Source organism: Myotis davidii, unplaced genomic scaffold (assembly GCF_000327345.1).
Source record: "Myotis davidii unplaced genomic scaffold, ASM32734v1 scaffold461, whole genome shotgun sequence".
NCBI lineage: Eukaryota > Metazoa > Chordata > Mammalia > Chiroptera > Vespertilionidae > Myotis > Myotis davidii.
Genome location: NW_006295825.1, coordinates 1,382,211 through 1,395,645, shown reverse-complemented (window position 1 = coordinate 1,395,645; position 13,435 = coordinate 1,382,211). Strand labels below are relative to the sequence as shown.

At 33.6% G+C, this 13,435-nt stretch overlaps 1 protein-coding gene across 18 annotated transcripts in view; it reads right to left on the bottom strand.

Moving 5' to 3' along the window:
• Window positions 1-537: 537 nt before the first annotated feature.
• Window positions 538-13,435, bottom strand: part of DENND4A (DENN/MADD domain containing 4A) — an 80,370-nt gene continuing 67,472 nt past the window's right edge. For 10 of the 18 annotated variants that reach the window (XM_015568497.1, XM_015568486.1, XM_015568487.1 and 7 more), the window contains 10 exons: window positions 10,282-10,376; window positions 8,879-9,072; window positions 8,642-8,785; window positions 7,432-7,630; window positions 6,742-6,996; window positions 5,559-5,676; window positions 5,411-5,437; window positions 4,794-4,956; window positions 4,550-4,614; window positions 538-3,131 (listed from right to left, as the gene is read on the bottom strand). In XM_015568497.1, the coding sequence (XP_015423983.1) occupies window positions 2,995-3,131; window positions 4,550-4,614; window positions 4,794-4,956; window positions 5,411-5,437; window positions 5,559-5,676; window positions 6,742-6,996; window positions 7,432-7,630; window positions 8,642-8,785; window positions 8,879-9,072; window positions 10,282-10,376 (1,397 nt within the window). In that variant the 3' untranslated portion in view covers window positions 538-2,994. Of the gene's footprint in view, window positions 3,132-4,549; window positions 4,615-4,793; window positions 4,957-5,410; window positions 5,438-5,558; window positions 5,677-6,741; window positions 6,997-7,431; window positions 7,631-8,641; window positions 8,786-8,878; window positions 9,073-10,281; window positions 10,377-13,435 lie in introns of those variants that run through there. The other 8 variants (XM_015568494.1, XM_015568495.1, XM_015568499.1 and 5 more) reach the window with 5 other exon arrangements.

Here is a 13,435-nt window from a genome sequence, read left to right as displayed (position 1 = left end):
CTTTCCCTTCCTGCTCTGAGATAAAGTGCCTGAAAGCAGCTTTCAAGTTCTAGTGGGAGAAATAAAAACAAAGCTGGGCTGTCACACTTTACCATACAAATGGGCATTTTCTTACCATATACTTACAAAGTATTTAGAATTCAACATAACAGCCTTCTATATACAGTAGGCTAACAATTGTTAGTTGCACTAAAATATCATAGTAATTACCAGCATAAAGTAAAATTAGTATTTAGCACCTGAAATGCCAAACCAACATTTGCAGGAATCATTTCTCTACATATAAAAATGGAAAACATATTAGAAAATCTTACAATAAAACAGGCAGGTGATTTTAGGGTTTTAAAGCAAACAACAACAACAACAACACACAGAAACAACAACACACAAAAACCCTCCAAACAACCACAAAAGACAAAAATCAGGATATGAACATGCTGCACAACTCCCTACCTGACAATAGGATGAAAAGCTGAATATCTAAATATGATATAAAATACAAGTGTGTGACATTCAAAACACAATTGAAAAAAGTAGTAAAGTTATACCAGGACACAGAATGATTTATTTTCAACTATTAAACATATAAACAAAACTAAGAGTAAGAAAATCAGAGACAAATAATATAGCAAAGGGTATTTCTCTCCAACACAATTGGCCATGATTCTCCAAAATGTACGGTCAACAGAGAAAAAAACAGAAGGAAAGAATGTATAGAGTTATTTTAAAGGATGATCATATTTTAATTTTGTTTTGAAGAGTTTACCACTTCCTTTTCATGGTTCAGAGTATATTTTAAGACTAAATTTGTGTAAATAATATTCCTTGGGGATTAAAAGTAGGGGAAACAAAACCCAACCAAAAGCAGAAATAAAACTATGTGTGGGGGGAGGAGATACAAATTACATTCACTTTTCCAAATAAGTTCGACCCATGAAGAATGGGCTTTACCTCACCGTTTTGGGTCAGATTTGAAATAAAAGAACTGTGATTCATAAAGGTAAACAATAGTGAAAGCTGTTCTTATAAGGGAAACAAACCAACCAACAGACAACAACAAAAGCCAGAATAGAACCCCAGAATCCTGTTTGGAGGGAGTTTTGTGGGCAATGCCAAAAGCCTCACTTGTCACATATTTCTCACTAGACAACTTACAAGTGATTTAGAACAGCGGTCGCCAACCAGTGGTCCGTGAGGTCCGAAAGGTTGGGACCGCTGATTTAGGTAGAAAACATAAGACTCAGAATGTGAAGCTTGGATTTGAATAGTAGAAGATAAAATTGGAGTGGTATTTACAAAGGAGAGGCAGACACGTGCATAGCACCAGATTTTTCAAGTAAGCAAGTTCAGCCCCAAACTAACTGAACTAAAATTTTACATTTTAAACTCTTCCTGTTATTTTCCAGAGTGGAAGAAAGCTGTGAAATGTTGCAGCTTCGTGATATTCACTAACAGTGTGAACTCAAAAGGTGGTTTTCTGTAGCTGAGCTGATTCTAAGTCTCAGGACTTCATGTTATCCCCAGTCCAAATGTCCTGGGCTCTACTGGCTTTATACACATAAATTGGGACCACCCATTTTTCTCTTTGAAATTGGCTAGAGAATTCCTTCCTTAATGACAATGTATGCAAACATACACACATATTGAAAATCTATAAATAATTCTAACAGCCAAAGAATACTTTTGATCAGAATTACCCAAAGAAAGTAAAATTAGAAATGATGAGATTAAAAATATATTTTAGAGTCTACTCATGATGCTTAAATATTCAATTTATTGTCTGATTTCTGGACTTCACATTCCATAAACTTCAGATTCTGAAGGCTTATTGAAAAAGCCAATTTCCTCAATATGGGAAATTCTCTCTGACTTTACTTTTAGAGAGTTATTACTTTTCTACTTTTGAAAAAAAAATTGAATATTTATATCTGTATATATTATTAACCAAAAACTCCAGTAGGCCATATTCCCGATAAATACAGTACAATTTGCATCATACCCAATATTTTAGACATTAAGGTTAAAATCTGGAAGAGAGTATATTGTCTGACATATTTCCCAACATAAATATTTATGTAGATATTAAAATTTAAACTGATATTTGGCTTTGTAAGCTATTTCCCCTGTGGACTGTATGATCTATTAGCAATAGAGAAATTTTGGAATTGTGGTATGCTGACCCTGATTTTGCAGAAACAGACTTGGAACCTCTGGGGCTCTCCTTCCACAAGGCTCAATGAGTCAGTCTGGGCAGTGCACACCCTTGTCATGACTCACTCACTGCAGTTAGGCGTAGGAGTACTAACATGCAATTCCAGGACAACACAGACACTAGCACTGACATTGTTTTAATCATTCCCCCAAGTAATAAAAAAAATATAGATAGATATACTTATAGAGATCTGCAGCTGTACTAGTTACTCCAAATAGCAGACAAGGAAAATAAGCACTTAATTGCTTGCTTTATAAGTTTCAGTTCATTTTAAGCTTGCTATATTAAGTTTAAAAATTAAAAAAATATCAACTTACTATAAACAATTTAAAATATGTATAATACAACTTCATGGTCAAAACATTTGACTAGTCTATGAAAACAGGAGATACTACATTAGTTCAAGTTTCATACATGAGTTTTCAAGCTGTCTCTTACAAGAGAAACCATGAAAAGGTTGTTTTATTTTATGGGAACTAGTTTTGTTCAGGGATTTCCCCATCACAAAACTGCCTGACTGTTACAGGGAAAGTGAAGGAAGAAAAGGAAAGGGGAAACAAAGTGGCTCTCTCCCTATTGGTCACTATTCTCCTTAAAATATTCTGTACATGAGCCATATGGACATTCTGAACCATTTACAAATTCATTTTCAAAAATTGAAGAAAAAAAGTTTAGAGTCTAAAAGTGTTATTTTATACAGACTATACAATACATATTGAAAGCGCGTGTGCGTACACACGCGCTTGCGCGCACACACACATACACACACACACACACACATCTTAAAGATAAGGTTCTCCAAAGGTTTTTCGACATTCCATCACTCCTGTACTTGGCGGTCTATCACAGTTGTGTGTATTCTTGACTTGACTAGGTGTGAGACGATCGTATGCCATCTTGTATTCTTTATCAAATACATCTGAAAAAATTCACAAGAAACAAAGGCATAAAGAAATTTATATTTGATTTTGATAACAACCAAGTTTTGTAATACTACAGAACTGCAAAATTAAAGGCCAAGAAGGAATCTTGAGGTCTTTTCTGACAACTAAAGGACCACAGAATTTCAGAACTGGAACATGGGAACTTTAGAGTCCATAGCTCTAACTCTTTAGAGTGAGATTACACAGAACAGTGAAATTTAAAGCTTTAAGATGCGAACTTTTAAAAATGACCCCCGCCCCCCAATTTTAAAACTGAGGTAAAATATATATAACATAAAATTTACCATCTTAACCATTTTTTGATTATTTTTTTAGGGAGAGGGAGAGGGATATCGATCTATTGTTCCACTTATTTATGTTGATTATTGTATGTGCCCTGACCAGGGATTTAACCTCAACCTTGATGTAATGGGACTATGCTCTAACCAACCGAGCTACACAGCCAGGGCTGCCATCTTAACCATTTTTAACTCTACAGTTCAGTGGTATTACATACATTCATAATGTGCAACCATTATAATCATCCATCTCCATAACTCTTTTCATCTTATAAAACAGAAACACTAAATACATTAAACAATAATTCCCCAGTCTCCACTCCTCCAGCCCCTGGCAACTACCATTCTACTTTTTTTCTATGACTATGACTACTGTAAGTACTTCATAAATGGACTCATATAGTATTTGACTTGTTGTGACTGGCTTATTTCACTTAACATAATGTCCTTAAGGTTCCATCCATATTGTAGCATATGTCAGAATTTCCTTCCTTTTTAAGACTGAATAATATTCCATTGAATGTATATACCACATTGTTTATTCACTCATACTTCAATGAACACTTGTTTCCACATTTTAGCTATTATGAATAATGCTGCTATGAACATGGATGCACAAATGTCTCCTTAAGACCCTGCTTTCAATTCTTTTGGGTATATATCCAGAAGTGGAATTAATGGATTATATGGAAATTCTATTGTTACCTTTTTTATAAATATTTTTATTGATTTTTTACAGAGAGGAAGGGGAAGGGATAAGAGTTAGAAACATCAATTAGAGAGAAACATCGATCAGCTGCCTCCTGCACACGCCCCACTGGGGATGTGCCCGCAACCAAGGTACATGCCCTTGACCGGAATCGAACCTGGGACCTTTCAGTCCGCAGGCCGACACTATATCCACTGAGTCAAACCGGTTAGGACTATTGTTACCTTTATTATTAACATTACCAAAATATCAAAGTATCTCATATCAAAAAAATAAATTATATGAATATACATTATTAAAATAATAAAGACAACCAACATAAAAACTATAAAATATATTAAAAGTATGCACACACATATTTTTAATGATATATAAGTATTACATGTTAAATATTATGCAGAATTACCTATATCAATATTTTCTCTTCCCAGTGCCACAAGTGAGAGAAATAATATTTCTCTATATAAACTCCTGGGAGGGGGTGGGAAGAGAAGGGAAGAATGGAGAAGATAATTACTATGCATATAGTTTATTCATTTTCTACAAAAATTTTTATGCTAATATAAGCATGAGATATTCTGACAAATTACTAAGCAAACAACATTAATATGCCTAGAGGAACAATATGTTCATTTAAGACAATGACTTACCTCTGTCTTTTAAAATGAGGACATTTATTCAGTGTCTCTAAAATCTGACTCATTGGTCCATAGACATCATTCATTTTGATGCTTTTTACCATATTTTTCAATAGTTCCTGGCTAAATGAATTATCACCTTTTTGTAATAAATGGACCATTGGATACTTATGGGCTGTAAAAGAACCAAAGAGCAGTTGAAGGAAAATGTTCTTTGTAGAAAGGAAAATGTAATTAAGCAGCAACTGATAGCTGGCAAAGAAGTTACAAAGCACTAAAAATAAATGAAGGGCAATAGAAATCTTAAAATGAAGAAAGAAAAAGGAAAATAAAAAAGATAAATAATGATAAAAATAGGCCGAAAGCTTTTTTGGCCTCAAAGACAAAACTTAAAAATACTGTTCTCCTTAATATAGCTCCTGGGGAAGCAGCCCAGATGGAAACAAACAAAAATAAATATAAAGAAGAAGTTGGGATAAGCAATGTGCTAAAAGCAGAACTCTACAACACAACCCCTCCGGCACATATACACTAACAAAAAACAAACCCAAAAAACACAAAAGAAAAAAGAAAAAAACCCTTGACCTCCATAGAAGATAAGCACTAAAAACATTAAACTTAACACTCACTCTCAAACAAAAGAGTACGATTTTGACCTGTAAGACAAAAAGTAGTATAGTAAAATAAAAGTCAGTTATACATTAGTTTAGGCTATTTAAAGTAAGTAGAGATTACTCTCATATAAAAAAAGCCAGCACATTCTATGATAGCACTTACTGTGGGCATTCCAGAGGATATACAAGGGCTGTCCTGGATCCTGATGTAATTTCATATTGTCCCATAACATTTGTATTAAAACATATTTACTATCTTCAGACATACAGTGGCGGGGAATCTGTGTTGAAGAATAAACAAACATTCATTAATGATCCTTACATAATGTTTTGTAAATAGCCTTATAAATATTTTTTTCGGATGTATGTGTGCAAGAGATAAAGAGAACAGCAAATGACTGATCTGTATGCATTTTATATTGACTGAAGGAAGATGGGCTGAGTTGAGAATCTAATGATCTCTAAAGTGATCTCTGCTCCGAAGCAGATTTTACAAAGTACTGAGATCTGTGAGAAAGGGTAGTGTGAAGGGCTAATCTCTACCAGCTTATGGCTGAAGGTCCAAACAAAGATAAACCAGGCAGCCCCGTTCTACATCAGCCCAAGACCCTAGGCCAGATAACTCTGACTGACTTAACCTTCAGACACTCATTCATCATGCACTGAAAATCCAAAATGTGTGCACAATCATCATAGATATAAAACACAAGAAGGAGAATGCAAGGTTTCTGAACTTAGAAGCTTTACAATTTCGTGGTCGTGATAGCATATGAAAAGTAAAAACACTTTTATAGAACAACATATCAAAAATACAAATGAACATATCACAAACTCAATACCTAAATGTTAATCAAAAACCCAGAGTAAAGGAATGAAGAGAATGGTAGCACGTGACTACACTAAGAATTAGAGAGATCCTCTTAAAGAAGTGTCAGGCTTGTTTTTGAAGGAGGTATAAAACGTGAGTGGGGCCAACTCACAAACTCTTTTCATAAGAGTCATTCATAGTTAATTCTTGAGGCCATAATTAAAATGCAAGCCCTGGGGGATGAGGACACATTTGTAATACCTTAACTAATAGTAAAAAAAAAGAATAAAAATGTATTAATGATGAAAAAAATAAAATAAAATGCAAGCCCATTTTGTATAAATTTTACAAGAAGGCTAAAAAACATGACTTAGACTGAAAGAAGAAAAATTATTTGTAAACACAATTTAATCAATCTTATTCATCTAATGATTAAGATGGTTATTAAAAATAGCATAAACATTACTTTTTTGTCATTAGGAATATGCAAACATTGGTGACAATAGCATTGTCTTTTAGTTAATTTGTACTCTCATACCTTTGAATACTTGTTACAATGCTCAGAAGAAAGAATCAATCCAGGTAAGTTACTGGGCAAGTCAAGACGTCTGAAATACCACACCAGGTTCCAAAAAACAATTGGATGATGATCCACAAAGTCTGCCACTGTTATGGCATGATCGCCTTCATTTTCCAGTAAGCTTTCAAGTTCCTTCCATACTACTAAAGGACTGAGATATGGGACAGTGATAGGATCTGGACTTGGGAGGTGCCATTCTAATCCTAAAGAATCCTGTTGAATAAATAAAAACCATAAATGGTAAATATAAGATTTATGATACTAAGTCATTAAAAAATTTCCTGTCAATGTTTTCCATGTAAGTAGAAAGGTGCTATAATTGTATCATGGAACAAGAAACTCTCCTTGACAATAATAAAATTAAAGCCAGCCCTGGCCAGGTGGTTCAGTGGGTTGGGGCATCGTCTGGTACACCAAAAAGGCTGCTGGTTCGATTCCCGGTAGGGGCACATATGGGAGGCAACCAATGGATGTTTCTCTCTTACACGGATGTTTCTCTCTCCCTCCTCGCCCACCCCCTAAAATCAATAAACATATCCTCGGATGGAAATTTAAAAAACTTAAAGCTAATAAGGCTGTTTCGGACAAGGTGAACAACATCATGTAAATGATCAATGTCCAAATTTTTAAAAACACCAAAATACATACTGTAGCTCCTTGTAAAGTAGTTGGCAGGCTGCCTGTAGGAATTAGCTTCTGCCCTCCAGTGTCTTCCTTATCCAAGGGACCAGAAGTACTGACACTCCTGGTCATTGGAAATATTGGACATTTTGATATAGCTGTTTTTGATCTATCAGCAGGGATCTGAATACTTCGGGCATATGTATTTTCCAGCCGTTTAGATTTGCTTGGGTATTGAAAAAAGCAAAAAGCATATCATTGTCTAGATTTACTTTATTTCTCTAGAAAGACCATATTATTCTCTTTAGCATCAGTGCTGGGCATAGCAAAGTAAATCTAAGGAACTCAGGCTTCAGCTTGGAAAAAAGGAATATATTTTTAAGTAGCTTAGTCATGTTAAATTTCCTTTTTATCCAGTGCACTTTAAATATTCAAGAGTCATTTAATTATTCAAAAACAGTTAGTGGACAACTTTTATACAGCAGGCCCAGATAATATAAAGCAGAAAAAATAAGCATGTATTCTTTCAGCTAGTGGGAAGGGAGATTCCCACCTATTGTAAGCTAGTGGCAGTCAAAGTAAGGGCTACAACAGACCTGTGATGAAAGATAGTGCACACACAGGTCTGCAATTTTGCTGCCTAAGCATTTAGGATTAAACAGATCATACCAGCCTGCCAGTACTATGCAGGCATTTTCTTTTGCACATGCAGCTACTAATATGGCTTCATCTGCCAGCTATCTATATTTGGCACTTCTCCAAAACGAATTTTAAGCGTAGATTTATTTCTATTAGGCTTACTGTATATGGCTTAGTTTAATTTTACAGTTCCTTTATCAGCTCCAAATGTTTTTTTAGATTATTAAATATTCCTAAGTAGAAGATTAAATATTCCAAAATAGTAGTACTGACTTAATTCCTGAAGAGATAGACACAAGAGAAAGGTGTTCGTTATAAACTTCAAGTGTTCTACAAAATTTTTACCTTTAAAATACTAGTAAACATTACATTATATGAATTATATAACTGATACCATGAGGATTCATGGAGTATAAACTATAACTGATTAAACATTTAGGTTATTAAGATAATTTTAATATTGTTTTACTTAGAATTTAAGCTTATGAATCTATTATACATAGCAACGTAAACCTTAAAATGTTCATCTAATTCTTGTCATTATCAAAAACATATATTATATAAATTGTTAACATATAGTTCCACATAATAGACTCACCTATTTAAATCAAAATTCCCTTGAACAGAGATAACAGATGTGTCAAGACCAGAGGCTGATGTTGAGATACAAGACTGCCTTCCCTGACTTGAAAAGGATGGAAAATGCATATTTTCTATAGATGGACTTGACTTCAAAAAGTATCTGCAATGTGAATTAAAGGAGCTTATTGAGAAAGGAGAGATTCTAGGAAATGTGACTCTTAAACATGAAGGAAAAAAAAGCATAAATCATTACCTTCCAGGTCGTCTTAAATCTCTTATCTCGATACTCAAAAAGGGCAAGAAAAGATTGCCACAAAATGGGCAAGTAGTATTGAGATTTGAATCATCTGCTGTCCAGCCAGCCATGATTTCCTCATCATGGACAAGACAATCACAAGTTCTACACCGAGAGCAACTTGAGATGAGAACCTGTGGGAGAAAATGGCACTGTATAAAGTAAGCTGGTTAGTGCATATTATAAATTAAAAACAGTTCAATTCATAAATATACTAGGAAACTAAAATGCAGAAGAATTTGGAAGTTACAAACAAAATATGAATTACATCCAATGCATTATATATTTATCTTTAACTATTTCAGCTAAATCTATTCCAAAATTTTTGCCTGAAAAGGAAACTTGCATTTAAGCAAGCATTTTAACCATTATAATTACTAAAAAAGCCTGCCATGGAAAAGTAAACCCAAGCATAATTTGTTAGTACCCCAAATAAGTATTTGTAATTACACATTATAGATTTGTGCTACTCAAAGTGCGGTCACTGAGCAAATGCTAGTCCACAAATTCTTACTGGTTTGTAATAAATAAAGAAATTGAAGGGACGATTTAGAAACCTTTAAAGTAATTTGTCAATGCTGTAACAACTAAGTGTGTGATCAATGTATTTTGCAAGAGTATCAGCTATGACAGATTGGAGATTTAAAACAACAATAAATCCCTGGTCTGTCACTAAAGATAGTTGCTGTGGAAGAACATAAATATTGTCTTTACATTAATAAAATGTAGAAATTCCTGAAGTCATCAGAAACTTTGTAAATTGCAACATCAGTGCTCATTGTTTATTTTCCGGCATACAAATTTATTCTCTAGTTTTATGCAAATGTATCTAAAAGTAAATTATACCTAAAAATTAGGGGAAAATATTAAAGGGTAAAAGAGTAACTTTTTCACTGTAAGAAAATGAGATAGAGCAGCACATCCAGCAGATAGCTACATCAAACTGATACAAAAAATGAAAAACATGATGGAAAAAGTTGACACAAATGCCAAAATGGCTCCCTGTATCTTCATCAAACAAGTGTGCTTGCACAACAAACTTGGTTGTTAAGTGTTTAAGATGTAAAATAAAAATTCAAAGAGAATATACATATAACAAGGGATAAATATAAATGTTGAAATGAAAATGCTTTTGTATGCTGATAAATCTCAAAGGAACTTTTCTAAACAGAGGAAAATGGTATAACTTCAACCATCTGAAATACTAGATATTTTAAGTTCATTCAGGTGCAACGTACATTTTGAAATTTTCAGATACTACATATTTAACATTTTATTACTCCATCCAAGACCATCAATACTTAAGAAATGCAACTTTCATAAAGCAGTACATAAAAATGTTCTTTGGATTAAAACTGTACCTCCATTGCATAGTTCTGGAAGATATTTGTATTACTCGTGTTGCAGGGAGATGCCACCTCTGATTTCCCAGGTAAGGCAAACTTTGACAGGGATCCTGTCCATTATTAAAAAACAAAGAGCGAAACCATTAAAACTAATGAGAAAGGATATGAGGATCTTTCACTTTCTTAAATTTTCTGATAAAATGTCAAACTGTTCTACTCAAAATAGTAAAGGTAATTTAAGAAAAAAACACACAAATAAACAATGAAAAATGTTTTTCAATGTATATGTTTTTGTTTTGAGTGTAAACCTAAGGAAATGTGCTCTAATTCCTGATTCTCACATGCTTGGTGTGTTCATCACTCACTATTAAGCACTTTATGTGTACAGAGTAGAAGGCATTCTAGCTGTTTGTAATTACTATTTTGCTGTTTGTGTTTTTCCATGTTTAAAATACAAGAAAATGTTTAGTACTAAGGTTTAAAAAATATAAAATAGCTAATCTTGTTTCAAATCATGAAAGGCTCTAAAAATTAGGAGTTTCCAAGTATATTCTTAAGAGCAATGGGAAATTAGTAAGTACTAAAACAACAACAACAACAAAAAGGGGATTTCTGTGGTCAAATCAATTGTTGACAGTGATTGTATCTTGTTAGTAAAACTAGAGGTAATCTCTACCTTTTGTTTTTCCCTAGCAGCTATTAAATTTTATGAATGAGCACTGGTAATTTAGTATATATAAAGGTAAAAAAAAAGTAACTACTAGTTCACAAGAAATAGAGAGGACAGGAAAACTTGTTAAATACCACCATGGGCATGCAATCAGCATAACCCAGACTAATGACCTGATTACTTCAGCAAATAAGTGATGGGGGTTGGGGGAGACTGCTCCAGAGAAACTATTGGCCCTAGGCCCTGCCACACAGAGATGGAGGCAGGGAGAGAGACCTAAAGCCTCACATCATCATTAGATGCTTAGAGCTGGTGGGAATGGCAGTTCTTTCCTTGATGGCTCCCCAATAAATAACCTTCTGTAATCCCTCTCTGCTAATGCTAGTTCAAAGTTGCTTTCTAATATTTGCCTTGACTGATTCAATAATTTATGTGGGCACCTTTGTATCTAATGAATCGTCAGTAAAGAATAAATATTCATTTTAACAAGTATAATTCAGGTTGTGAGCTAAGTTTTATTTGCTTAGCACACCAAACTATTCTGTTATTGTTAAAAAAAAAAAAAAGGAGGGAGGGGAGTTAATCACCTGATTTCTTCATGAATATATGACAAAGGGGAAAAAATAAGAGAGGGAACAAAGATAAAAGGGAGTTAATAGACATCAACCAAATGCAACAAATAGACCTTGTTTGGATCCCAATTTGAATAAATCACCTAAAAAAGAGCATTATGAGATAATTGTGAAAATTTAAATAAATATTTAATTTAAGATATACAATAACTATTGTCATATTAAAAATACAATGGTATTACAATTATGTTTTCAAAAAATGAATGCATCACAAAAGATACATACCATATGAGTCCATAAAATGTTTAAAAATGGCCATGCTTACATACAGTATTAGAAGATAATGTTTACCTATGAAGGGAGTTGTGACAAGAACTGGGCATGACAGGAAGTTCTGGATACTGTTAATGCTCTGTTTCTTGATCTGAGTGCTGATTACTCAGATGTCCTCAATTTATAAAATGCTATTTACATACATGAAAGTGTACACATTATATGTATAACATATAATAAGATAAAAATAAATTAAATAACTTTAATAAGTTAAAAATATATAACATTAAAGTTCTTATATTTTAGAGATACATATTTAAATACATATAAATAAAATTTTATGTTGTCTGAGATTTAATTTAAAATAATCCGGCGAGGAAGAAAAAATGTTGGCAGGAGAGGAGAGAGAGGAAAAGATAAAACAAGACTGGCCATTTGTAGATACTACTGAAATTGGGTGAAGGATACATGGTGGGGGGATTAATTGTGCTATTCCTTCTACTTTTTTGTATGTTTTAAAATTTCCACAATTAAAATTTTTTAAATTAGCAAAGGTACAAATGAAAAAAATATATTCATCCATTCCTCATATCATATACCAGGATAAATTTCAAATGGATCGAATATCTAAATCCGGGGTCAAATCTATTTTTGGATAGCCATAAGAATGGTTTTTATATTTTAAAGCATTGTTTAAAAGAATAAGACAAAAAAAGAATTATGTGATAAAAAAAAAAAAGAGATGTTTGGTGCCCACAAAACCTAAAATATTTACGTATGGCAGCCCTTTACAGAAAAATGGACTGACCCCAGAAAATGTTACAAAGGAAACCACAGAAGTATCAGAAGAAAACACTGGTGAATCTAGGGAAGGTGAAGTATTTCCTAATGATTCAAAATCCAGAAGCAAGAGAGGAAAAGACTGATAAATTTGATGACATACAATTAAAAACCTTACTTGTGACAAAAAAACCCCCACAAACTAGGAAAAAGTACCTGCCATTTACATAAGAGATAAAGCGTTAATTCCTTAATATAACAAGAGCTACTAAAACATTTTAAATAAAGGACCAATAAGTGAAATGTAGGCAAAGGAGAGTCTACAGAAAAAGAAATACAAATAGTCCTTAAACATATAAACAGATCCTCAATTTAGTTCGTAAAAGAAATATAAATGAAAACTAAACTGAAATACATTCCTCACCTATCAGATGGCAAAAATACAAAAGGTTGCCAACATATTTTACTGACAAGGCTTTGAGGAAATAGGTATTCTTATATTCCCATTGCCAGAGGGAATGCAAAATAGTGTAGTCCTGAAGAAGGGAACTTGGCAATATCACTTCAAGGAATAATTTTGAAGTAGCTTTCAAAGTCCAGGCAAACTTATAATCTAATCGAATAAAAGAGAAACATGCAAATTGACCGTCCCTTTGCCACTACCAAGCCATGCCCATCAGCCAATCAGAGCGACTATATGCAAATTAACCCAAGATGGCGGCCGGCAGCCATAGAGCTGGAGCAAGCAGGAGGCTTGGTTGCCTCGGCGATGGAGGAAGCTAAGCTTCCCACCTGCCTTTTGCAAAAGGCAACAAAGTTTCAATTATAGAAGCTAAATAAATCCCAGATACCTGCTTCCAGCCAGCCTCCACTG